The sequence below is a fragment of the Sorex fumeus genome, unplaced genomic scaffold (genome assembly GCF_029834395.1).
Source record: "Sorex fumeus unplaced genomic scaffold, SorFum_2.1 ptg000037l, whole genome shotgun sequence".
NCBI classification, from domain to species: domain Eukaryota; kingdom Metazoa; phylum Chordata; class Mammalia; order Eulipotyphla; family Soricidae; genus Sorex; species Sorex fumeus.
Window position 1 is genome coordinate 64134566 of NW_026606094.1, and position 26527 is coordinate 64161092.

The 26527-nt window shown below is 39.6% G+C and overlaps 1 protein-coding gene across 1 annotated transcript in view; it reads right to left on the reverse strand.

Annotated features, from left to right (window-relative positions):
• Window positions 1-26527, reverse strand: part of RAPGEF5 (Rap guanine nucleotide exchange factor 5) — a 267287-nt gene that overhangs the window by 37338 nt on the left and 203422 nt on the right. The window contains exons 12-17 of the mRNA XM_056118696.1: window positions 12625-12703; window positions 9335-9479; window positions 8148-8245; window positions 5346-5376; window positions 3492-3570; window positions 356-505 (exon numbers count right to left, since the gene is read on the reverse strand). Coding sequence (XP_055974671.1) covers window positions 356-505; window positions 3492-3570; window positions 5346-5376; window positions 8148-8245; window positions 9335-9479; window positions 12625-12703 — 582 coding nt within the window. The remainder of the gene's footprint in view (window positions 1-355; window positions 506-3491; window positions 3571-5345; window positions 5377-8147; window positions 8246-9334; window positions 9480-12624; window positions 12704-26527) is intronic.

Sequence of the window (26527 nt, forward strand, 5' to 3'; positions counted from 1 at the left end):
TGTGACTAGTTTGAGGCTCTCTTTCTTTTCCATTCCCCAAAGTAATTTCATCCTTTAGCAATTTCTCAAGTTAATTTCAATATGAAAATAGAAGGCTTATCTAGAGTACAAAATATGAAGCTCTTAACACTTTATTTCGAAACACTGGCATGCCCCTCGATTCAGTTCTTGGGGAGAAAATTCAGTACCCAGCAGTACCCAAGAGTTGCCATGGAAACACCTCTGGTAGGCAGCATCTTATTGTGCCTCTAGTCACCCAATTTTGGGCCAGGAGGGGTGAGCAGTGAAAACATTAACTCTCTTCCTCTAGAGAAGATCCAGTGAGGTTAGCAGTCAAGGACAGACAAGAACTTACCCCCAGAAAAAGTGACGGCCACCAGAGCCACATCCTCTTCCGCATGCTGAATCTTTTCTGCTACAATTTTCAGGATCTCTTGGGCTGTGCTGGAAACTTTTGCCTTCACACTGACATAGGAGTGCTCCGTTATATACACGTGGCAAAAAACTGTACAAAGCAAAAATGATGGCTAGTCAACAGAGCTGCAGGTACAAGGTTGAGGGATGTTGAAATCAATGAGATCATCTTTGTGCTCTCTTAAGTATAAAACACAGTCAGGTTTATGTGTGCTTGGTACCTAAGGATGAGGCATATCGCTGTGTACTTGTACACATATGAGACAGACATCGTAAAGCTGGTAATTGCACATAAAAAGCACTTGGGTCTCTGGTTAATGATTCTATTTTTTGGCGTGGGTTGGAGGGAGGTGGGGGGGGGAGGGCGAATAGGCAGGAGGCCACACCTGACAGTGCTCAGATTTCTCCTGGCTATGCACTCAGGGATCACTCCTGGTGGTGCTCAAAGTAACATATGGGATGGCAAGGTCTAAATTCACATCAGCCTCATGCAAGGCAAGTGCCCTACCCGGTATACTATCAGTCAGGCCCCACTGGTTCAGGTTCTGATGATCAGAACAGAAGATCATGGATCTGTGGTCAGGAACTGTAATTCTGAGCCCCTTCTTAAAGGTACATCATCATCTTCCAAAATACTATATTAAAACATGAAAGTCATGAATGTTTATTTTATACTCCTCTTCTGGACCATCACTGTGATCCAGTCAAGAATTCTGTATTTTGTGGTGAAAATTTTCTAGTAAGTTTGTCAAAATATTTGTCATTTGCCCTGATTTTTTGTGCTCAGTCTTCTTGCTCATTTAAGAATGATTCCCTGATCAAAATGATATTTGGTTTCCAAATTTCACATTTCTATTTTTTTTTTTTTGCTCGAGCGGGCCCAGAACATCCCCACTGTGAGACTTGTTGCATTTCTATTGTTGGAGGAACTAATAATTATAACTGTGGCATTATCACTATCAGCATGAATTGTCCAGGAGAAAATTTTCTCTTTTATTTAATAGCAGAGTGGCTTTAATAGCAATGGAGATAATGGGCATATAACTGCTTCTTTTATCAGCTATTCAGAAGATATGTAAGGTTAGCTTCTTTAGAAAAGGCACAAGGATAGTAATTTATATAGATACTTTTCTGTGTTGCAGAAAAAGGAGGGAATGGAGCAATTAGAGAGATTTTATATATCTGAAAACACCACAAAAACAAAACCAAGAATTTTTTCATAGGAAAAAGACAAACTATGAGTATACATATAGAAATTTCAAAGCAAATGTTGTTTTGGGTGTCACAAAAGCCATAGCATTTAACAAATAGTTGTTTTATATGTTAGTAACAGATTTAAAAGAGAAAAAAATACTTTTACCCCTCTGCCATAGGATAAAAATTTTTTTTTTCTTTTTCAGCCACATGGGGTGATGCTCAGGTGATCCTGGCTCTGAGCTCAGCGATCACTCCTGTTGGGGGTCTGGGGACCATATGTGGTTCCGGGGACCTGGTTTTCCTTTGTGCAGGTGGGTAAATGCCTTACCCTATGCACTATCTCTCCAGCCCCAGAAAAAAATGTGATTTTTTAAAAAGAGACGCAAAGATCTGTTCTACAAGCAAATAAATGTGAGGAAAGTTTACAGATTAAAAAACTCACAAACCGAAAAGAGGGTAGAGGTCCTGAAATAGTTAAGACTCTTTGAAACTCAGCCTGGAAAAAGAATATAATTAAATTCTAAAACAAATGGATAGGGAAGGTCAGCAACTGAGGAATTAGGACGTAAGAGAATTTTATTGGCTTTTTCATTTGGTACAACTATACATATGCCACGGAGAGCCACTGCAAAGCCATATTATATGCAAATACAGTGGAGAAGCAGCAACCAGTGACAAGCTCTTTAAGTGTCCAACAGGTTGAGCAAATAGTGAAGGCTCACACTTAGAATTCCAGGACCTAGAGAAAAGCTAGTGGGAGGCACGTCTCAGCAGCATGCTCCCATTAATGCCTACCCCCTGCTTCCTGCCCCTGCATTTGACTCAACCTTCAGGCAAACCGTTGGAAACTACTTTGTCCCGTTATAAAGTATTGACGTAGAATAGGACGTCACTGCCTTCTGGATGCTAGTAAGGTGTTTCCCCTTGTACCGACTGGGCAGTCATCTTCAGGGTGTGACTTGGCCTCTTTCTCACTGGAGCATGGCTTGAGTACAAGGAGTCATGTGGCTCTGCCCAGAACAGCCTTGTCTGGGAGAAACTTGCTGCGTGTCCTTCCTGTTGTTATTCTTCCCAAGATTTCCTGTTCTGTATCTTGGGCTGGAGCCATAGCACAGAGGGTAGGGTGTTTGTCTTGCACGTGGCAGACCTGGGTTCGATTCCTCCATCCCTCTTGAAGAGCCCGTCAAGCTACCGAGAATATCTTGCCTGCACAGCAAAGCCTGGCAAGCTCTTCGTGACATATTTGATATGCAAAACACAGTAACAACAAGCCTCACAATGGAGACATTACTGGTGCCCGCTCAAGAAAATCGAAGAACAATGGGAACAGTGCTACAGATATCTCTGGGAGACTCATCCAAACCTCTGCACGCCTGCATGTTGGCGTCAGTGGCCTTTCTTCCTTCCTTCCCTTCTTTCTCTTTCTTTATTTCTCTCTCCTTTTACTTTATTTCTTTTCTGTTTTGGGGGTCACACTTGGCAGTGCTTGGGGACCATACAGTACCGGGATTGAAGCCAGGCCTCCAGCACACACCAATCCATTGAGCTTTCTCTTTGGCCCCTTTTAGAAACAGCCCCTTCTAGACTGTCAACAGCCAGAGACTGTCAAGCAAGGGAGGAGAAGGACTAGATGAGGGAGAAGGGAAGGTTTGGGAGAGTCTTCCCTTTTGTCCCCAAGTAAAAATGTCCTTCGTCCCTTGGACATTATGAGATCAGCAAGAAAACTACCAAGTTGAAAGCAAGCAAAAGGAAAACCATCCTATTTGATGTGAGAAGGGTGGCGACAACAGCTGGAATTGGTTAAAGGTGGGTAATGTGTTACTGGGAGAAGGGGGGCATTAACTGCTCCTCCACCCACCCCCAACCTCCTGCATACTCACTTTCCTCCGTCTCAGTCACAGTTCCGCGAAGCTGGAGCCAGTTCTCCTTAAGACTGAATTGGTGGAAAAGGGCTTTATTCTGTGAGAAGGGAGAGGGAGAACAATGAATGAATATACTTCTGCCCTTTGGAAACGCTGCCGCTGTTTACAACATGTTCCAAAGGAGCTAGCCAACTTTTCATTCGAAACCCACCCATCTAATCTTAGAGGAATAAACTGGGAGTTGCCTCAGTTAGTGCATGTGATGGTGGGGGAGGGAGTCTGAACAATAGGACATATTTGTGCCAAGGCCAGTAGTAAGCAAAAAAGCTCCTCTATAGTGTTTCCCAAATACACTGGAGAATACTGCATGAGTTTTAATCTCTGGCTATGCCATGCCGCCATAGACTCTTCTGAGAAAGACATCATTTCCCCAGCTTAAATTTCAAGCTTGCTTTGGGAGAAAGTAACCTTGAGATAGTTTCATACTTCTGCTGTAGCTGAATGATATTCTTATTTGTTTTTGTATTGAAGCCATACACCATGATACTCAGGGCTTACTCCTGGCTCTATATTCAGAAATCATTCCTGGTGGTGGCTCAGGGGACCACGTGGGATGCCAGGGATCAAACTCGGGTTGGCCACATGCAAAGCAAACGCCCTACCCACTGTACTATCACTCCAGCCCGAATTATATATATATAATTATATATATATATATATAATTATATATATATATATATATAATTGCTTTTTTTAGGTCACACCCAGCAATGCACAGGGGTTACTCCTGGATCTGCATACAGGAACTCAGGAATTAATCCTGGAAGTACTCAGGGGGTCATATGGGATGCTGAGAACCGAACCCAGGTCAGTGCGTGCTGTGCTAATGCTCCAGCCCCCTCATTTATATTTTTCAAAGGAAAAAATTTTTTTCAGTAGGGTCTACTACTCCCAGCAGTGGCTGGGATGAGGGTGCATAGTACAAGGGATGGAACTCTGGGCTTTGCATATGTGCTCCATTGCCCAAGCAATCTCTTCTCTGTACACCTAGAATGACATGCAGAAGGAAAGCACTGTAGCTCTTGTCCTCCTGTCGTTCATTGATTTGCTTGAGCGGGCCCAGTAATGTCTCCTTCAACTTGTTATTACTGTGTTTGGCATACAGAATATATCACGAGTATCTTGCCAGGCTTTGCCGTGTGGGCAAGATACTCTCGGTGGCTTGCCGGACTTTTTCATTATGATTACCCATCTGATATATCGGCATTCATTGACATTTGTGCCTGATATCTAATTTGGCATTTCTTCCCTCTAGTTGAATAAAAACACATTCATTCTTTTGAACATACGCGATCATCCGTTTCTGCATGTTGCACACTTAAGAGATCCCTCACTGGCTACTTGAGATTTCTATGCCTATTCTCTACATTTTTTTTAAAGACCCACCTAACCACTGGGGAGCAAAAAAAAAAATCATTAAAACTTGCTTAATTCTTTCAGTAAAGATTTCTTGCCTAGATGTCCTCTCTCTTTTCTTTTTTTTTTTTTGCATCAATGTTTTGAAATTCAAATTAACATTGCTCTGAGGAGATGAAGGAAAGTCTGAGATTCCAAAATGTGCTGCAAACACATGTAGAATGACATAGTCAGGGGCACAGCCTGGAGTTGGTTTTGCACGAGTTCAGGGAGGTTGCAGTGAGTAGGCAGGGGCAGACCAACTGCACCCCCCCTCCCCCCTGAGCATCCTAGATTGGCCCAGCCGTTGGGGCTGGAGGTGGTATTTGTTTTAATGCTGAAGTAATGCCACGAGTGGCAAGACAAGGTCTCCAAACTGGATCAGCCCATTTCAGACACAGAACAGTCATGCCTTACCTTTTTCTGTGGTGAATATTCATCTACGGTGCTGAAAGGAAAAGGGCAAGAAGTTAGTCTTTATCACCAGCCCAGAATAATGCAGTTACTGTCACTGTAACTAATTTTCAGGCACCGGGCGGAGGTTTGTGCTTTTCAATAGGACAAACACAGTGTTCATTCATTTACTCTGTATGGCAGCCTTGACATTGGGCTCTAAGTTTCAAGAGACCCAGCAAAACAGCTGCTCTTCTACAGGCGTGTCTAGCCTTTCCCCCTAAAGGAAAGTGAGCAGCAAGGAAAGAACTTCAGTTTTTCAGTCCAGATAACTCCTATTTTTCTCACAAGTGATAAAACAGAAGCTCACAAGTCTTCTCATTCTATTGAGAGAGATTATGGATGAGCTATTGTTATTCTGATAGCTACAAAATCAGCCATCTTTTTCAGGGGCATCTTTTTCAGGATGTTACTACAGCGGATGGGCTGGAGCGATAGCACAGCGGTAGTGCGTTTACCTTACATGCAGCCAACACGGCTGACTCGAGTTCTATTCCTCTGCCCCTCTCAAAGAGCCCGGCAAGCTACCGAGAGTATCTTGCCCGCACGGCAAAGCCTGGCAAGCTCCCCGTGACGTATTCAATATGCCAAACACAGAAACAACAAAGTCTCACGATGGAGACGCTACTGAGCCCGCTTGAGCAAATCGATGAACAACGGGAGGACAGTGCTACAGTGCTACTACAGGGGATGGTGAAGGGGACACTGGGACTCATCTCTGCTTATGCTCTAGACTCCTGTTGCCAAGTGCATCTGGGTGAAACGTGGTCCAGCACGGTGGCCAGCTTCACGTGTGTTAGGCAAAACTTGAAGTCAAAGTTCTCAGTCAGGTTCTCAGATAAAAAACACATTGTCCTTCATCAGCACACTGCAGCTAGAGAAAAATGCATGGCACTAACTCAATTCCTGGGCTCATGTCTAAAGAGATGTCATAATTTTATGTCAGAATCAGGAATCACACCTCTACATCAGTCTTATTTTAATATTAAATATTTTAATACGGTCACGGTCACGGTCCTCCCATTGTTCATCGATTTGTTCGAGCGGGCCCAGTAATGTCTCCATCATGAGACTTGTTGTTACTGTGTTTGGCATATCGAATACGTCATGGGGAGTTTGCCAGGCTCTGCCGTGCGGGTGAGATACTCTCGGTAGCTTGCCGGGCTTTCCAAGAGGGGCGGAGGAATCGAACTCGGGTCAGCTGTGTTGGCCGCTTGTAAGGCAAATGCCCTACTGCTGTGCTATCGCTCCAGCCCATTTTAACATTTATATTTAATATTTTATTTACCATTTTAGGGGAGCTTCTGTATCAAATGTATATTGATGGTTTAAACCATGAGTTTATATTCCTCAATTCCAACAGACCTGTCTTATGGCTGACAGCCACTTCTATGTGGAGGATTATATTGATACAAAAATAATCAAAACAAAAAAATGTTGCCCTTTTTCTTTTTAGTTTCATTCATTTGTTCATATTTTCATTGTAATTTTAGGTTATGGAAACTTACTATAGTGCAAATTCTGTTAAATAAAGTAAACCTCCCCATCCTCCCAGGATGGGAGAAGCATGCTGAAAGTACACTATAGACCAAACATGATTGCCACTCAACGCCTCTTTTGCAAACCACAACACCCAAAAGGAGAGAGAGAACAAAAGGGAATGCCCTGCCACAGAGGCAGGGTGGAATGGGGGAATGGGGGGTGGGAGGGATACTGGGATCCGTAGTGGTGGGAAATGGGCACTGGTGGAGGGATGGGTATTTGATCATTGTATAATTGAAACCCAAACACAAAAATTTGTAAGTCTACAACTGTACCTCATGGTGTCTCACTAATAAAAATTAAAAAAAAAAAAAGTAAACGTCCCAAATCCACAGCACTCATGTCTAACACACCTTATGTTCTTACTTGCAACTTACTTTCTTTTGGAGGGTGGGAGTTGGGGAGGGGCTGCCACTTTTGGAGGTACCTAGGGGAACCATGAAGTGCTGGGGATCACAATCCCAGGCCACCTACATGCAAAGCATGAGCTTCAGTTCACTGGGCCATCTCTCAAGGCACTAAGTGCTGAATTTCTAAATGTGTGATTTCCAGGACTGAGGACTAAGGCTTATACATGATTTGTTTGCTCCCTAAAATGAATATATAGGGACATTGAATTTGTCATAGATCTTTCTTTACTAATTTGAAAGACCTGAATTAACACTGTCTATGAGAAGTGCATTGGTGACTGCTGAAACCATGGTGGAAGTTTTCTACAACTTGACAACAGACGTATTTCATGTTTACTAAGTTGAAACCACACTGTAAATCAAGGAACAATTTTTCCCTTAAGACTAACTTTGCAGTTATATCTGAGTAATGACTTGATGTTTTCATTTACCAAAGGAGAGTCAGTGTAAATCACTAAGTCGCAAAGTATTGGCAACTAGAAAAACGAATGATAGATGCCTGAGGGAAACTTAGAGATGCCAAAAGTCATTGAGCAAATGGTTTTCTTTAATCTTTTTAAGTTGATAAACCTCAGGAAATCCATAAAACCAAGCTTTAGAAATGTTCCATGACTTACTGGGACCTACTTGTAAAAATTTCTTTGCTATTCCCTCAGAAATTGCTATGAGTTTCCCAGAGATAGCTATGAGTTTCCAATTTGAATATTTGCATTCAAAATGTCCAAAATAAACTATTTGTAAGATACCCCAAATTTTGTCTTCTTTCTTGTTTCTTTCATTAACTGTAATACAAAAAATAAAAATTAACACTTACTGACGACGATGCATTCCAAGTATCTTTTGAAACTCTTTTAATTCTTTTTCAAGTATTGGATATTCGTATACATCATCCAGTACATTCCTGTATATCGTCTGAGGATAAAAGGAAAATGGCAGCTGAGTTGGGGTAATGCCCACTTTTTCTTAAAGATAATACCTACAATGGTCATCCTACCAGGAAAATTGAGAGGCACCCAGATATGAATGAGAGATCCTGAGTGGGGTTCCGCTTTGGGGTTCAACTAAACAGGAACTGGCTTTCTTACAGCATTTGGGGGAGAAAGAGCTAGTAGGTAACTCAGGGGATCCCTATTTGGCTATTTGAGATATCTGAGCCGATTCTCTATTTAAGAACATAAGACTCATATAAGCATTTGGGAGGATAAAAATCAATTAAATTACCCAGTTGTATTAAAAATAACATTAGTTTACCCAAAGTGCTGTTTAAACCAGCTTTTAATTGGATATCTAAATGACATCTTAATTTTGAATTCAAAGTGGTTTCCTTCATCAAAGGCAGAATTAGTTTAGACAATTGCCTTTTCTGAAATAGAAGCTCTTCCTTTCTTGAATTACATTCTATCCTTTTTCTGTGTTAATCTGTACTGCTAAGATGGCTTTGATGACTAAAGAAATTCATCTACCTACAAGTTATTTCCAGAGAATCTTCTGGGTTAAGACAATAATTAGAAAGAATACATCAGTTTATCTATTTCAAATTAAATCTAAGTTAGTATCTATTTTACAAATTATTATGGATTAAAATTCTCAAAGTAATTTTAAATTTCTCTAAGAAAAAGTTTCACAATGTACATATAGACGCTGTAACTTTTGTTATAAAAATTGCGTCTATAAAACTAGCTAAAACATATAATCTCAACATATTAAATAACAGCCAAGTTCCACAATATATTTCATTTTAAATTGATTTTATTTGCAATCAAAATGTAAATCAACTTTAAATTAGTGATTGTGATTTTCAGTTTTAGTAGAAAATCACTTAAAATAAAAAAATTTATGTATGGATAATCAGGTCTCAGAAATAAAAATAAATTTATAGTTTGAATCACAACTCAAGTATTACAGAAAGGCTGAATGATTGCAAACTACAAATGAGTGTTTCAAATTCATAATGGAACAAAGATGCAATCACTGGGATTGAAAATGTAAGTATTATATTACCTTTAAAAACATTTTTGAATGCTCATCTTCATGTAACCAGTCCTTATACAGAGCAATCCACTGGGAAACGAGATGTAAGACCTTGCGTTTCCGACAAGGGACATCTGAGTTTTCTTCTTTGCCTTGATACTTCTTAGCAGAATAAGTAAGAAAGGTTAAGAAAAAAAAATACCGTACTTAAAAATTTAAAAATAGGAAGAGATACATTGACTCGTATCCACAAAATATGCCAAAGCAAAGTTTCCAAAGAATTTACAATTATTTAAGGATGTAGGAACCAAAAAATAAGTGTAGGGAAACCAAAAGATAGTTACTCAAAAGAGCAGAAGTAGACCCAGATAACAACCTGCACACACTTGGCTGCAAGTCATGAAGATGAAGGTTCGACTAGCGTTACTGAGGGCTGTGGACATAGTTCTGTAAGCAGCACAGGTTAATGACGCCTCAGAGAAATACCAGCTGGCCCACAATTTTCAAGGATGGTTCCATTTGGCTTCATTACAGAAGTGAACACTGTTTCCACTGAAGTTAAATCAGAACTAAGGCAGATACTCTTTGATCCTCAGAATACTTAACACTCATGTAAAACCAGTTGCTTCTAAAGTGGCTCATCAAATGATGGCGTCTGAGTGATACCTCAAAGGTCCGAGCATATACTTTGCACACCAGGATCCCAGATTCAATCTCTAGCACTGTAAAAGGACTCCCAAACACTGACCCCTACGCTTAGGGACAGAAGTTTTCTCTTCTGAGCACCACTGGGTCTGGCCCCCAAACCAAATCAAACCAAACAAAAAGTAGCCTCAAACAAGAATAGATGGATTTCTGGAGCATAATTTGTGGTACGATTCAATACTCGGCCCTAAGAATTTGTTTGAAAAGAGAATTAGTAAAATGTGCAAACACAAAAGACAGTTAATTTTCATTGTTACTGCAATAAAAAAAATAGGAACAAACTAAATTTCTTTAACCATAGAGAGTGGTTATCCAGACTATTACATATACATATACATTTAGTGGGTAACCACAAGAATGGGGGTGGTCAATAGTAGATTTACTGACAGAACACGCACAATACTGAGTATGAATAGAAAAGCGAGTAAAAAAAAACCAAAAACACAACAACATTAGAACAATCCATTTCTATCAACAATGTTTACTTACACTAATGCTTTCATTATCTGGAAATAAATACACTAAGTCTTAATGGTGTCTCAAGGTAATGAGATTTAGGGTGCACAAATTATTTTTATTATACTTAAAGTCATCTCCCAATTAGTATACAATGATTAAGTATTAACTGCTATTAAAATCATAGGAAAATAACATAAAAGGCAATATACTCAGGACCAGAGGGACAGTACAGGACTTACGGTGCTTGTCTTGCATTCTGCTTAAATCCCCCAGCACCACATAGGGTTCCCTGAACACTGCCAGGAGTCATGCTTTCGCATAAAACAGGAGTATCCCTGTTTCAAACATTTTTTAAATCAAATCCTATGAAGAAAGCATTATTCAATGATAACCACAACTAACATTAGGATCATTTAAAAAACAACAGTGTGAAGGCACCTAATTTGCTATTAAAATACATTTTTTAAAATGGATAATCCTTTCAGAAATATGCTGGCATTAAAATGTATAAGAAATTAGCTCAAAAAAGAAGACATATTTTAAAAAGAGAAACTAAAAGCCTTGTAATTATTGCTAAATTTCTTCATAACAATACAACTTGGAAACCATGGAAGAAACATTCTGGAAATTTTCCAGATCCAAAATTAACTAATAATGTTTACAAAGTGTTTCTAAAAGATTTTCAAATCTCTGTAGCTTTGTTTGTCCATAAAGCATAGTAAAGTACTAAAGGTAATTCATTATTTCTTGTTTCATGTTTAATTATGCCAACTATGGAATTTTAAAGTATTCATTTAAGCAGGAAACATGCTATTAAGTGGGGGAAGAAAAGTAATAATTACTTAATGGGAAAAGGGTATAACCTAGGCCATTATTATTAAGGCTGAATAAAACTTAGGTATATAAAGTAGAAGTCCACCTTCCTAAAAGTTTTCACGTGTGCTAAACAGAATCTTTAGTGTGGTGGCATAAAATCATGGTTAGCAGGCAATTTTTGAAGCAGTTTTCTTAGGCACTATGAGGCAAGAATATAAATTTACTTAGATTTTTGTTTTTTCAAGGCTTCTATGTCACATCTCTTAGAGGATAAATCAAAACGCTTGCTCAGCTGATTATTAACCTAATCATATCTATCTTTGGAAGGAGAGTATGTGACAAGGCTCTAACCAATGCTCTTTGACCTTTTTACACCAGAGAATGGGGAAAAGAGGAGAAATACTTTGCAGACTGGCTGATGGGTAGTCAGAACCAAAAACCAACATGGGTGGTATTTTATTTATTAAATCAATGTTAAAAAACTACGAAGTTTTAGCCAGTGTGACATTTCTTGCTGCTTAGCTGCTACATGCACTGCAGACAGCTGCTCTATGATTGGTGGGAAATTTTTGGCAGCCCGGAACTGGTCCCTGGACCACAGGTTGAAGAACTGGAGTTCAGAACTCCTCCGTGGGGGAACAGCTTGCTCCACCAGGACACTTGCCCAGAAACAGAATCACACTCATATGTTTATTTCCTACATAAATGGCCTGGCACTCATGAACACAATTTTAAAAGTTCACTATTGCCATTGTATTCAATTTCTTAACTCCAGCTTTTTTGTTTGGTTTGGGGGCCACACCCAGCAATGATCAGGGTTTACTTCTGGCTATTTGCTCAGGGGTGACCAGAGGTCAGATTGCTTTAGGTATATCCTATAAGTGCCGGGGATGCCACATGCAGTATTGGAATTAGGAATCAAACTGGGATCGACTGCCTGCAAGACAATACCTTAACCTCTGTATTTATTCTCTCTCTGGCCCCCAACCCTAGTTTTACCCTAGGTTGAATTTACCTCCAGATTTCAAAAGTCTGAAGGTACCGGATTGAAGAAAACAAAACAATTCACCTCCCACCCACCCCCAAATAGAAAATGTGAGTACAAGAGCATGTCATTTCCAGTCAGTCATGTTCACCTCCCCCACACACTCCCCACTCCTCAACCGTCCATTCTAGTCTTTGTCTTATTTCATTTCCCCCCTTGGATGTCAATGCATTAATATTTAACCTATCCACGCTCTACCACAGGGTTGAGTAAATTAGGAGAGGCAGTTAATTCCTAACGTGAGACATCTGTCTCAGGGAAGCCGATGCCGCATCCTGAAGGTAATGAAGGATATTGCCTCAGCAGTGCTTGGCACAAGTCGTCAGTTGTCATGAAGACGGTGTACGTGAGCAGGAAGTCATCAAGGAGGGTCTCTGCAAGGAAAGCAAAACAAACACAGGTGAGCAAAGCAGCGGCCAGGGAGCAGGAAAAGGGGGGGGGGAGTGGAGAACAGGAGAATTTTAACCATATCATTAAATTAACAGTGCATTATTTATTAAACTCAAGATTTAAAAAAAATCTTAGGATGCCTCAAACAATGAGGTGTTTTTGTTGTTGTTACAAGACTCTCTAAGCAATACCTTTTATCATCCTCCTCTCCCTCCCCTTGCCTAAAACATCATTTATTTTTGTCGGTGAGGATGATATGGAAAAACCAATGCATAAATAATGTGCTCTTAAAAATAAATTGGACAAGATGTCTGAGGCTGCCATCCAGCCCTACGGGGGAACGAAGGCTGCAGGTTCTAATAAATTAAAGGTTTTCTAAAGCCCTTTACCTAAGTCTAGGGCAAGCATAAGGGATAATAAAACCCTGAGGACACCTATCAGCTTCCAAGGCCATTCACTTTTATCTCTCAAATGTATCTGTAAGAAGTGGGGTAAGTGATGAGTGATTTTCCCGCTTTTGTGCAAGAGTAGAGGAGCTGAGGCAAGTTAGTCCTGGTGCTTGCCTTGTATTCCGCAGATGCTGGTTCAAATCCCCAGCACTGTATATGGCACCCCCAGACACTACCAGGGTGACCCCTGAGCACAGAGGCAGGTGTAAATTCTGAGCACCATTGGACATGGTCCATAAAACTAAAATACCAAAGACAAACCAAAAAAAAAAGGGGGGGGGGCGGGTGAGAGAAGGGAAAGCAGGAGCTGAAGGGAACTCAATAGGCTGATCCTTAGCATCATGGTTTGCTGAAGCAGTCTCAAAATAGAGCTGGAAGTAACTCCCAGTATCAGCGAATGTGGTTCCAAACCAAAAATAATTAAATCAATGAATGTAGTTAAGTTAAAAAGGAAAAGAAGTCACAATGTTCTACAGCACGCTGTTTTCTAACTCCTTTTCTGCTTCAAGCAACAAAAATAGTTGCCTCTTGCCTGAGTGTGCTTGCAAAAATCTGGTTTGCATGCAACATGCAACTGCCAACTTTAGTCTCCAATGAAATTTCAAAATGATCACACATATTATAGGTAAACTCTAACATATAATGCAAAGTCAAAATCTTATCATAATCATCTTTCTCTAATCTTTAACTCTTATTTCACAATATGATTTAAATTTATCTTTTGAAATTTGACTTTAGTTTTTCAGTAGAAAGATATAATGTACAAAAAAATGAGTTTGTATACTCATGGCATTTATATTCTCCAAGATCCACCTCTATAAATATAGAGGTAGAAACAATTGCTTGATACCAGAGCCTATGCTACATTAAACGCACAAAGAACATGTACATCAACATTGTAAAGTTATGGCTGGAGCAACAGTAAGGCACTTGCTTTGCACATGGCTGACCCGAGTTCAATCCCCACATGGTCCCCCCGAGAATGGCCAGGAGTGATCCCTGAGTGGAGAGGCAGGAGAAAACCCTGAGCACATCCTGGTGTACCCACCTCACTAATATAAAAACAAAGTGAAGTTAGTTCGTCTAGATTAAAGACTAAAAATTTTTAGCAGTAAAAGTCAGCAACTTTTACCTTACATGTTGTAGATTAAACAGGCTATATTTTGAACACAAAGCTACTAATTATCTCTCTGTCATAAAAATACTAATTAAAATAAAAACAATGAGACTACAGAAAGCATCTATGGTTAAAATTCTAATGAACAGAAGAGCTAAAAAAATATCCTAAAGAATAGAACAAATTGCTCATGGCCATATCTCAACTCTGTGTCATGCATGACAAGTTTTTGAAATAGTGACAATTTAAATCACACAAAGGCATTGTGCTTGAACCTCTATGATATTTTGGAAAACAACTTAGAACATTCTTACTGAGACACTATAGGTCTGGAATGGTCACCAAGTCTAGCATTTCTCTAGAAATGCTACAAATCAGGCTCATGAACTTCTCCAGTTTGATTAGACATTGAGTCTGTTCTATATCAGTGTTGCATATAGGAAGCAGGGATCAGGGGGGCCTTTACTGGGAGTTTTCTATAGACCCTTATGGATCAGGGACAACAATTTGCAGGTAACAGCACTGAGGACCTCACACATCAGCCTTTAGGGTGACAGTCAGCCTCACACTGTTGGAACCTTCTTCCTTGTAGCTGTTAGCTTAATGAGGTTGGAATTATTCTCACATCAAGATTGACTGCATTAGTAACAGATTAAAAAGTGCACCATTAACTTTGACATAATCAGACATTTCATTCTGGAACAGCCTTTGGTAATGAATGACTACTGAGTGTCTAGGAGGGTCTGAAGGGACAATGGCATTCGATTGAATTTATCAGCTTGGAGATGACAATATTTGGCTACGGGTTTTGACCCAGAAATGCTTATTTTTGCCTAAGTCATTATATTTAATATTAAATAGCATTCACCTAATTATCTCTCTGTCATAAAAATATTAATTAAAATAAAAACAATGGGACTACAGAAAGCATCTCTGGTTAAAATTCTAATGAACAGAAGAGCTAAAAAATATCCTAAAGAATAGAACAAATTGCTCATGGCCATATCTCAACTCTAACTCTAACTCCTATCCTGAGATTTTCTATATGTAGAGAACTTTCCTTTCTTCTCACTTTCAACATTGGTATAATTTTTGCTGCACAGGAAAGTAACTGAGTGATAAAATCAAAACAACATACTTGAAATAAAAATGGATTTATAATAGCTATGCTTAAAAAAAAAGACTATCCCATTGGTATTCAGAGATATTCTTAGAACCACAATGGCTATATAAATGATCCCCTGAAGACTATTAGCCAACAATAGTCATTTAGAAAGACTAGCAAATCCACTGGCATCCACATTAAAGCACTATAATTATCTATTATTTTACATAGTGCTTAATTAATAGTAATTTAAGACTCTAAGCAGGAAAGCATCTTTGTGAATAAAAATGTCTTTTATTTAAACATTCATAGCTGTGTAGGCACTGACGCTGTGAATAAAAAGATATATTCATTTTGATTTCTAATCTGAATACCTAGATATTAGTATACAAAAAATCCCTTTCATCAAAATTTGACTCCTTAAAACCAATCATGGAATCTAATCCCAAATTTTTGGCTTATCATGGACAAAAGTATTCAGTCATCCTTTTGGTAATACTTACCTCCTTCCTAAACATAAGAGAAAATTTTTGCAGTGACCTTTCAGAATATAGAAAGTACTCCTGCAGCATAACATATGCTGAAAACAAAACTGAAAGACAACTACTGTTCCAGTTTTAAGTACTAAGTAACTTGAAATAAAATACACCCATGTGCTGCCAAAATTTAGTCCTGATAGAAATAACTCTAAAATTCATTTCTATAAATAGCAAAAATAATGTTAAGATGTTCTCTTATCATCTGCTACTATTTTACTTTTTAAGGCATAGGAAAATGATGTTTTAACTGGAATTTATTTGAAAGTATTTTTCTTTAATATATTAATTAAAAGATTTTCTCAATCTTATTTTAAGAATGCCAAGCACTAAAAACCTCCAAGTTATTTCAGCAAAAAACAAATGTTTCTAGAATACTCCAGAGTTGTGTCAAGGTGGACAGTAACTGGTTACAGATTCTTTTTCTAAGATTCTGTTATGTAAATGTAATCCAATTAGAGTAATTGATGATCTAAATGTTTTAAAGAAGTCTAACTAAACTTAACATTTCTTTTTTTCCATGAAAGAAAAGAAAAAATGTTCGAAGCCTAGAGGTCATAGGAGTTACTCAGGTACCATAATAGAAATTTACTTCAGTTATTTTTCAACACTGATAAGCAAAGACACTGCAATAATGAAGCCACTCATCTGTTAAAGTGAATTGCCAAGAAAGCAAAAGGAGCGTTTTAACAGATGACTATCTGGGGTGGCCATTTAGTCTAAGTATGGTAATGAGAATATTCAACACTTTGGTAGTAACTCATATTCCCTAAAGTATTGAGAGTAGTTTCATTTCTCCTGTATTTCTGCTTCAGAAAGAATGGAATTTACAGCACTCTAAAATATTGTTCTATTCAACCTTTATTTCACGGAGACAAGAAAAGCTTTATATTTGAAAGGTCCACTTGAGGCCCTGGAATGTTACAACTTACCACCCGCCACTTTTTTTTTTTTATGAAGTGGTGCTAAAATATACCATGCAATTTGATGAAGTACAAACTTTAAAAAATTGCAGTGTTCATGCATGAATCATAGGCTAAAGTGCTCTGCCACTTAAAAGGGGTGCTTCTTTTTCAGTGTATGTTACATTTCTGAAACCATTATTAATGATCTCAAGTGCTACTTTTTACCAGAGCTTTAAAATTCACTTAGTTTCCGCATATTTTTACCATTTCCCCAGAGTAATGCTGTGCCATTCTCAAATGATCAATTAACTTAAAAAGCTGCTTTTTTGGGGTTATTGATTGACTGCACACAAAAAATATTTATTTAATGCTGTTTTTCCAGCAAACTTTAAAAGTTACTCCTCTAAGGTAAGGCATGTGCCTGGCTAGCCTGATCCCCATCACCACATGGTTACTTGAGCTCGTTCAGTGGATGAGCCCAGATGAGCCCTGGTGCTGACCTCCAGGCCTGAGCAGCAGTGCATGCTTTGAGCTGAAGACAGCCGGAGGCACCAACTACTTATGAGCTGCATATATAGCTGTGACCAGGAGTGGCCCTGGGCCCATGTAGCATTGCTTGGGAGAGTCCCCTCTCCCCCCAATCCAATTTACCCATCTAGTGACAGGATCTTGCTATAGACAGGACTTGATTTACTTTTCAAATAGTAAAATCCATTTTTATTTTTGTGACTTATAAAAATTGCTTTAAAAATTCTATCACATTTCTCTTATTTGGTTTTTAGGTCATATCCAGCAGTGCTCAGGGCTCACACCTGGATCTTCACTCAGGGCTCACTCTTGGCAGGGTCTGGAGGACCCTATAGGGTGTCAGGGATTGAACAGGGGTCAACTGTGTGCAAGGCAAACACTCTACCCACCATACTATCGCTCTGGCCCCTCCATCACATTTTCTTGATGGATTCAACAGATAGTATATTCTTTCCTATATAGTCCTTGAATGCATGATACATAGAGGGTGTATGGAGTGATAAGCCCAGTGATTTCTGACTTCCTCTACACAAAGGGTCATGCTTGCAGGTCACTCACTCTAAGTTTAGAGAAATGATAGGCCCCAGGAGCTCCTACTATTCTAGCAATCTTAACCACTGCTCTCAGTTGAAGCATAGTTATATACATTGCCTCTCCTTGGCTCCAGTGTATTTTGGCCATGCCATCTGGGGACTCAGAACAATGTGAAGAGGTGGCTGGAGAGATAGAATCGGAGTTCAGGCACTTGCCTTGCAGTGGCTGCTACGGCCACAACTCTGGTTTGATTCCCTGGTACAATATAGTCCAGAGTACCATTACAGATCTATTTTGAGCACAGAGTCAGGAGTAGCCCCTGAGAACTGTGTGGTGTGGCCACAAAATAAAACACCAACCATAAACATAAAAAAGCAAAACAAAATAAAAAAAACATAATAAAGCAAAACTCCAAACAATGTGAGAAATGGAAAGGTAATCAAAACTGGGTGAAAACCTGAGCAACCTTAGGCACAGTTCTGAACCACCCTGGGCTTTATTCAGATCACCTCTAGAAAGAACATGCCGGGGCTGGAGTGACAGCACAGCAGGTAGGGCGCTTGCCTTGCACACGGCCGGTCCGGGTTCGATTCCTAGAATCCCATATGGTCCCCTGAGCACTGCCAGGGGTAATTCCTGAGTGCAGAGCCAGGAGTAACCCCTGCGCATCGCCAGGTGTGACCCAAAAAGCAAAAAATAAATAAATAAATAAATAAAAATAAATTAAAAAAAATAGAAAGAACATGCCACTGACACCCAGCAGAGTTGTAATCAGGGTTAAAATGAGAAATGTAAATAAAGTATCTAGCAGACTTCTGCCATGCATCTGGCACTCAATAAATAATGCCTGTCCTTTAGTTCCCTAAAAATTATTTACACCCCATCCCAATTTATGTCCCCAGTTCTCCAAGTGCCACCGATCCAGAAAACAAATATGTGATGATATAGAAGGTATTTTATTTAAGGGTTTGAAGTTAGAGAGACAGAGAAGCCTAGAGTGGCCCATGGATTCCATCTCAGGGCGAGTTACAGAGTTGAGACGCGCATTCCCACAAATATTCTAAATAAGGCAACATTTTTTTCAGCTGGGGAGTAGCCACATACACGTCACAGAGGCTAGAGGAGAAGATGAAACAATAAAATTCCAGGGAAGGTTTCCCCAAGTACATGGGATGTGAGAGGACTCTGAAGTTCCAAGAACTGGAACTTCAGGAGTCAAGAACGGAATAAGGAATAAATGGAAGCAAAGAAGTGGGTGTCAGCGTGGCTGGACCACAAAACCATGGCTTTCAGGCCTTGTTTAGTCCTTTGAGTTGCTTTTGTGGTTGAATGGCAGAATTTGAAAGTCAGAATTGGCAGCAGCTGGCCTAGCTCTCCTATGGGAACCCTGGCATAGAGCATTACTGTCCTGCCTGGGTTGCCTTCACGTACAGATTTTATTTTGTTTTGTTTTTGGGTCACACCTGGCAATGTAAAGGGGTTACTCCTGGCTCATGCACTTAGGAATGCCTCCTGGTGGTGCTTGGGGGACCAAATGGGATGTTGGGAATCAAACCTGGGTCAGCCAAGTGCAAGGCTAATGCCCTACCTGCTGTGCTATCGCTCCAGCCCCCACGTACAGATTCATGTTTGCTGTAGGCACGTGACTCCATAAGCCCTATCTTTGCAATAGTCGTAAAACGTAATGTAAGTGGTTATATGGTATAAAGTAAAACTGAAGAACAGGAGTAGGAGGAAGCTAATTTCTGGAGTGCTTCTGAATAAAAGTCTAGTTTTAGGCATTATTCCATGACAGATTAAGTTGATTTCACAGCAAAAAGAGAGTAAACCATGATTTTCAAGGTGAGAAGTAGTAAAAGCCATAAATGAAGCTTGGCTGTACCAGGAATATCAGACTGGACAAGGGAAAATAAGGGGAAGAAGGATGAGTTCACTGTAAAGACATAAAGACCTTAAATTTCCTTGTTCAGTGAAACTATTTGGCAAAGTATCAAAGACCACTGCTTTTTTTTTTTTTTTTTTTTGCTTTTTGGGTCACACCTGGGATGCACAGGGGTCACTCCTGGCTCTGCACTCAGGAATTACCCCTGGCAGTGCTCAGGGGACATATGATTTGCTGGGAATTGAACCCAGGTAGGCTGTGTGCAAGGCAAATGCCCTACCCGCTGTGCTATCGCTCCAGTACCCAAGACCACTGCTCCTTAAAGAAGGCAGAGTTATGATTATGGGTGCAACCATATGAGCATAAAGGCTGAGAACAACATGAATTCTTAGATACAGTAGGAGAAATAAAGAAGCAGTGGCCTGTGGCCTGTATTGGGATTGACGGTCACACTGGAGGCATGGAAGGAATGAGGGATGAGTTAAGGAATGAAAAAGCAAAGGAGTAGCTGGTTAGATTGGGGGAAAGTAATAGAAGTGAATAAAAAAAGGATTGGAAAGAGATTATAAATGTCAAAAGTTGCTGGAAGGACATTCATCAAATTGACATTTAAAGGCCTCAGGTTTGGTGTGTGGATGGTCCCTAATCTGATTGCTTTAAAGAGAGATGTCCTTCAGCAGAAAGTAGGGACGGGGGTTGGAGCGATAGCACAGCAGGTAGGGCATTTGCCTTACACGTGGCCGACCTGAGTTCGATTCCCAGCATCCCATGTGGCCCCCTGAGCACCGCCAGGGTAATTCCTGAGTGCAGAGCCAGGAATAACCCCTGTGCATCGCCAGGCTTGACCCAAAAAGCAAAAAAAAAAAAAAAAAAGAAAGAAAGAAAGAAAGTAGGGACGGACTCCAGTGAGAGTGAACTAAATAAGGGTTTTCTGATAATCAGCTCTATCATCATCTAGCACATTCTTTCCCCTTAAAACTCCTGTAAGTATATAATTCATTAATTAGACACAGCACACAGAAGTCAGGAGGAAAAAAAATCCTTCATATTCAACTTAGTATTGTTTTATTTAACAGTATAGATTAGAATGTGGAGATGGGCATGGGCATAAGCCTTGAATTCCAATCTGACAGCATCAATGAACAAAAATTAATATCTGGCTCAGGATTCAGTTAGCCTAACGTAATCTGTCTTCTGTGTTGTTAGACCTTGTATGATTACCACACACAATACCTCTGAGGGATACACACAGGATTCCCAAGTGCCTGCCTATGAATTTCATGAAATAAGAAATTTTATATAATAATTCCATACAGCCATATATAGAAGTTGGTTAATAAGAACAAATAAAATTTGGGATGTTACTAAAAAAGAATACTCAAAAGTCATTTTGTATGTCTTAGCAACTGTGTGATTTGTTTTGTAAAAAATGTTTCATCAACTCCAGGGAAAATTTGAGCCAAAGATATAAAAATCTTAAACATGAACTCAGTGGGCTCAAATCAGATACAAGAAAGATTCTGACAGTTAAGTAAATGTGCATAGTAATAATACATGAGATTATTCTAAATATTTACCTGCTGGGAAGATGTGAGCTGATCTAAGCCCCTTTAAGGGTTTGAAAAATAAACAGCGTTTTAAATCACAAAGTGTCTATATTTCTTTGAACAAACAAATAGAGAATTACATTCTGAGACTTAAATTCTCAAAGCAAATAACATGAACTTCTGTTCAGAAGACTACCTCTACTGTTTTCCTTTTCTTTATAAATTTCACTTTGATGCCTCTTAGGAGTATTGCTCCCAGGATGTTTTAAAACCCAAACGAATAACCAACCAGTTTACCAGATTCATTAGCGGCTAGGTGTGGCTAAGGCCTTGAGACCAAGATTCTGGCTCAAGAGATGAGCACAGAAGCCGAGCTGTGTGTGATGGACGGTGAATCCTGACTGAAGCTATTAGCCCAGGCCTGGACAGGAGCTTCATTCACCCCTGGAATCAGCTTCCTCCTACTCCTTGTAGAATAGCCTGTGAGCATCCGAATTGCATTTATTTCTCTGCTTCATTTTCTAGTGAGAGAGAAGATAGCTTGTCTCTGTGGTAGACATTTTTTTCTTTTGTCTGCAGTCATATCCCAAAGAGTGCCTTATACTCAAAATTTTTAGAAACTCAAAGAATTTGATCAGCAACACAGCATTAAGCTGTTCAATTATCAAAAGTTGAAAAAATACCTTTAAGCAGAGGTCTTTGCATTTTTCCCTATCTCAAGTCTGTGGTTTTTAGAATGTGCTAAAGAAGACACGTTTGCCCTGTACGGTTTTTTATTTATTTTTGAAAGCACAATCACCCTCCCTCAGGAGATGGCCACAGTAAATTGTCAAGATGTTTCTTTTTTTTTTTTCCTTTTTGGGTCACACCTGGCAATGCACTGGGGTTACTCCTGGCTCATGCATTCAGGAATTACTCCTGGCAGTGCTCAGTGGGCCATATGGGAGGCTGGGAATTGAACCTGGGTCGGCCGCATGCAAGGCAAAGACCCTACCCACTGTGCTATCGCTCCGGCCCCTTGTCAAGATATTTCTGAGATGGGCACTCATGTGATTTCAGTTGGCACTAACAGAATGCAAGCTCCCTCAAGTTCATCTCCAGAAGTTAGCAACAGTAAATGAAATATCTTGCAATGTCTGCAAATCCAGATTATGTTCAATTGAAATTATACCAGATGCAAAATTGAGATGAAAAGCTGTTTTGTGCCTGTTAACATATGACATCATACTATATTTATGATATTAGTAAGCCTATTACCCCACAACAAAATATGAGACATCAAACAAGATAGGAAGAAAACAGGATAGAAGGAAAAAACCCTCACTTACTCTGAGTACTGTAACCCTCTCTAGGGCATCCATATTTTACAGCACATTGAAAGGAAGAATCATTTTAGATATTTTTATATTAGAACTACAATTATGGGTCTTGTACACTCATTCAGCTAAAATGGTTGTTGTTTGGTTAATTGTTTTGGGGACACATCAGGCTGTGCTCTACAAGGCTTATACCTGGGTCTGCACTCAGGGATCACTCCTGGCAGAGTTTGGAAAACTGTAAGGAGTGCCAGGGACCAAATCCAGGTAAGGCATGTGCAAAGCAAGCACCTGAACCCCTGTACTCTCTGGCACGAACTGTGCTCCTCTCAGATGAAGAATTCCAGTAGATAAGTGTAGCCAGTGTACAATGGGTATCTTTAACCTGCACTTTTCATTTTCACACTAAATGAAGCTCATTTATAGGATTAAAAGATTAAAAGGAAGAAGATTAACTGAGTATCAACGTGCTGAGAATAAACAAGAGTAGCAGAAAAGAGTACATAATTGCTCTGAAAATAAATTTCTTGATACTCTAGATTACAACATGATAATTGAGTCTTCTATACTTTCTGTTCACCCATATTTAACAATTCTGCTCAATTTTATATTTATTTCTGAGACTGGGAGAGATCTGCTGCCCAAGGAGCGGCCTGATACACAAGGCAAGCAACCATCAGAATGAGAAGAAAGGTTTCTTTTGTTGAGCAAGAAAGCCCCAAGGGCAGAAAATGAGGATAATGGGAAATGGGTGAGGACTGTTATAATGAGAAAGACTGCAAGGGGAAATGAGGAAAAGCTCAATTATTGGTATGTTAAAAGCAAAAATTCTCCCACTTAAACATCCCTTATAGACATACGTTTGTCAATTACAGCAATTCTGTAGCACTGCACCCTTTAAATGAAGCAGTAATTTGATTGAAACATGTGTTGAGAGATTAACAAGAAGTGATTATAATCAACAAATTGCCACTTACTAACATTCCTTTCTCAACTTATTAGAGATCTTAAGTGCATGCTCTCACACAGGAAAACATCACTCTCTCCTACTTTTGATAGGATGCCATATTTTGCTGGAAGATACCATATCATTTAAAAGTACAGACCAGATGATGATCTCACTTGAAATCCATTAACTCTGGAGAGAAGACATGTAAAATCTAAGCGATGGGGTGGGAGGCTGTAAGTGGTGTTTTTCCTTCTTTTTTCCTAACATGATCTTAAATAGTTTCAAGTAATTTCATTTGCTGATGTAAAATATATGATGTAAATATACTGCTGCAATTTCTAGATTTTCAAACTTACTGTTCTTTTTCTTTTTTGGGGGGGGGGTCACACCCAGAGATGCTCTGGGGTTACTCCTGGCTCTGCCCTCAGGAATCACTCCTGGTGGTGCTTGGGGGACCATATGGGATTCCAGGGATTGAACTTGGGTTGGCCATGTACAAGGCAAACATCCTACCCACTGTATTATTGATCCAGCCCTCAAACTTACTATTGATACAATATAATTTTTTGTTTGTTAATTTTTTTGGACACACTCTAGGATGCTCAGTGGTTACTCCTGCTCTACAATCAGGAATTGCTCTGGCAGACCAATTCTGGAAATGGTCTGGAGACCATCCCAGAATGGTCTGGGATACTTGGGATCAAACTTGGGTCAGCACACTTGTTTGTGTGCAAGGCAAGATCCCTATCTACTATACTATCTTTCTGGACCTCTGACACAGTATCTTGTCTTCAACAATTCAGAATCCATTTCTCCTTCCAATCTACAGCAAAAAAAAAAAAGTCTGACTTAGATCAAATATTTAAACAGGATTCTGGAAATACACCTGAACACTGTGACTATCACGGATGTTTCTACCTGGTACAATATGGTACAATATTGATGCCCACAGAACCAACACTCATTGGGTCTTTAAAAGTTTAAGAAACAGCATTCTCATTTTATTTTTTAATCATTTTGAAATCATTGCTTAGATTTTAAAGTATGCATTTTGAAAATGTGATCTCTTAGGGATTCTTGAAGTAAAATGATAAATCTAAGAATATGATCAAAGCTGGTTTATCAGCAGATTAATATTGACTTCTGGTACCAGATGTATTTTGAATATCTCCATCTATCATATATTTCAAAATTTTTATTTTATTAAAGCACCAGGATTTACAAAGTTACTCATAGTTGAGTTTTAGGCCTACAGTGTTCCAGCACTGATTCCACCACCAGTGTCAACTTCCCTCCACCAGTATCAATTCCACCACTAGTGCTAAGCAATGTTCCCAGGCTCCCTCCCACCCTCCCCACCCAGCCTGCCCCCTGCCATCTTGACACAGGCACACTTTAATGTTTGGGAGCAGTTTCCTTAAAAGAGAATCAAAATTTATTCTCCTTTTTATAAGAATAGAAATATAATGTCTTTACAAAGACAAAATCAGCTAGCACCAAACTAGGAAACTGTGCTATGGAGATTTGTGGGCTAAAAATCTACGGTCCAGCCTCCTTCATTGCAGGCACTGCAGTCTGACTGACTGACTGCAAAGACAGGATGAGAATGGTGGGATATCCCCAGCAGTCAGCCAGGACTTTGAGTCCCCTGATTTGCATTTCCCCACACCTAGAATGCTTCCTGCCTCAGGTAAGGGATCTCAAAGTCCAAATGCATTATTTTTTCCCTCCCAAGCGGATGTACAGAATTGCCAAAAGCTTTGTCTCTTTCTATTACCTCAAATACAATTTTTTTTCTCTGATGAGGATGATGCTTGTCAAAACAATATAAAACCCAAGTTTGCACTGGGGACATGGGAAAGCTGCAAAGCAAAGTGTCCTCTCCCTCCCTTTTCTCCCCTCCCTCCCTCCCTCCCTCCCTCTTTCTCTTTCACTTAGTTTTTAGGAAAACACATATTATAGCAAAGATTTCAAAGGAACTTTCATTTTAAATCAGAAACAACATATATACAAGTCAATTATCTTACTCAATAATAAAACAGGGGCCCAGAGCAATAGTACAGTGGGCAGGGCACTTGATTTGTGCATAGTGGACCTGGGTTCAATCCCCAGCATCCCCTAGGGTCCCCTGAACATTGTGAGGACTGATCCTTGAAGGCAGAGCCAGCAGTAACACCTGAGACAGATGGGTGTGGGCCCACCTCCAACACCCAAATGATAAAACAGTATCTTTTAACTTACATCTGACTAGGCTTTATGTTTTGTATTAAAACAGATGGCAATTTTATATTTTCTGAATTTTTGAAATTGGTAATCTATGGCCAAGCTTAAAATATTCATATACCAGAATATTTTATTATTTGTGACCATTTATCCTCCAGCCATTACAGAAAATTAGAAACTTAAGCAGAAAGAAATACCTAAGTGGGGCTGGAGCAATAGCACAGTGGGTAGGGCATTTGCCTTGCGTGCAGCCGACCCGGGTTCAATTCCCAGCATCTCATATGGTCCCCTGTGCACCGCCAGGAGTGATTCTTGAGTGCAAAAGCCAGGAGTAACCCCTGAGCATCACCGGGTGTGACCCAAAAAGCAAAAAAAAAAAAAAAAAAAAAAAAGAAAAAAGAAAAGAAAGAAATACCTATGATTTCTCACTCATCTATCTATGAAATACATATCAAATTGGGCATTTGATATGTAGGGAATGCATTTGAGGTAAAGTAATAAAATGTGAATAAGAGAAATAAAGCATGGAGTTCAATGCCAGGTGGGCACCGTGTGATTCTCCAAACGCTGCTAGGGGTGATCCCAACCCCCTCCCCCCAAAAAAAACAAATAAAATGTGAGTAATGAGAAAGCACAATAGTTTTTAAGTCTTCCATGCAGGCTGGGGCTCAAGATTAACTTTACAGGGGCTGGAATGATAGCACAGTAGGTAGCATG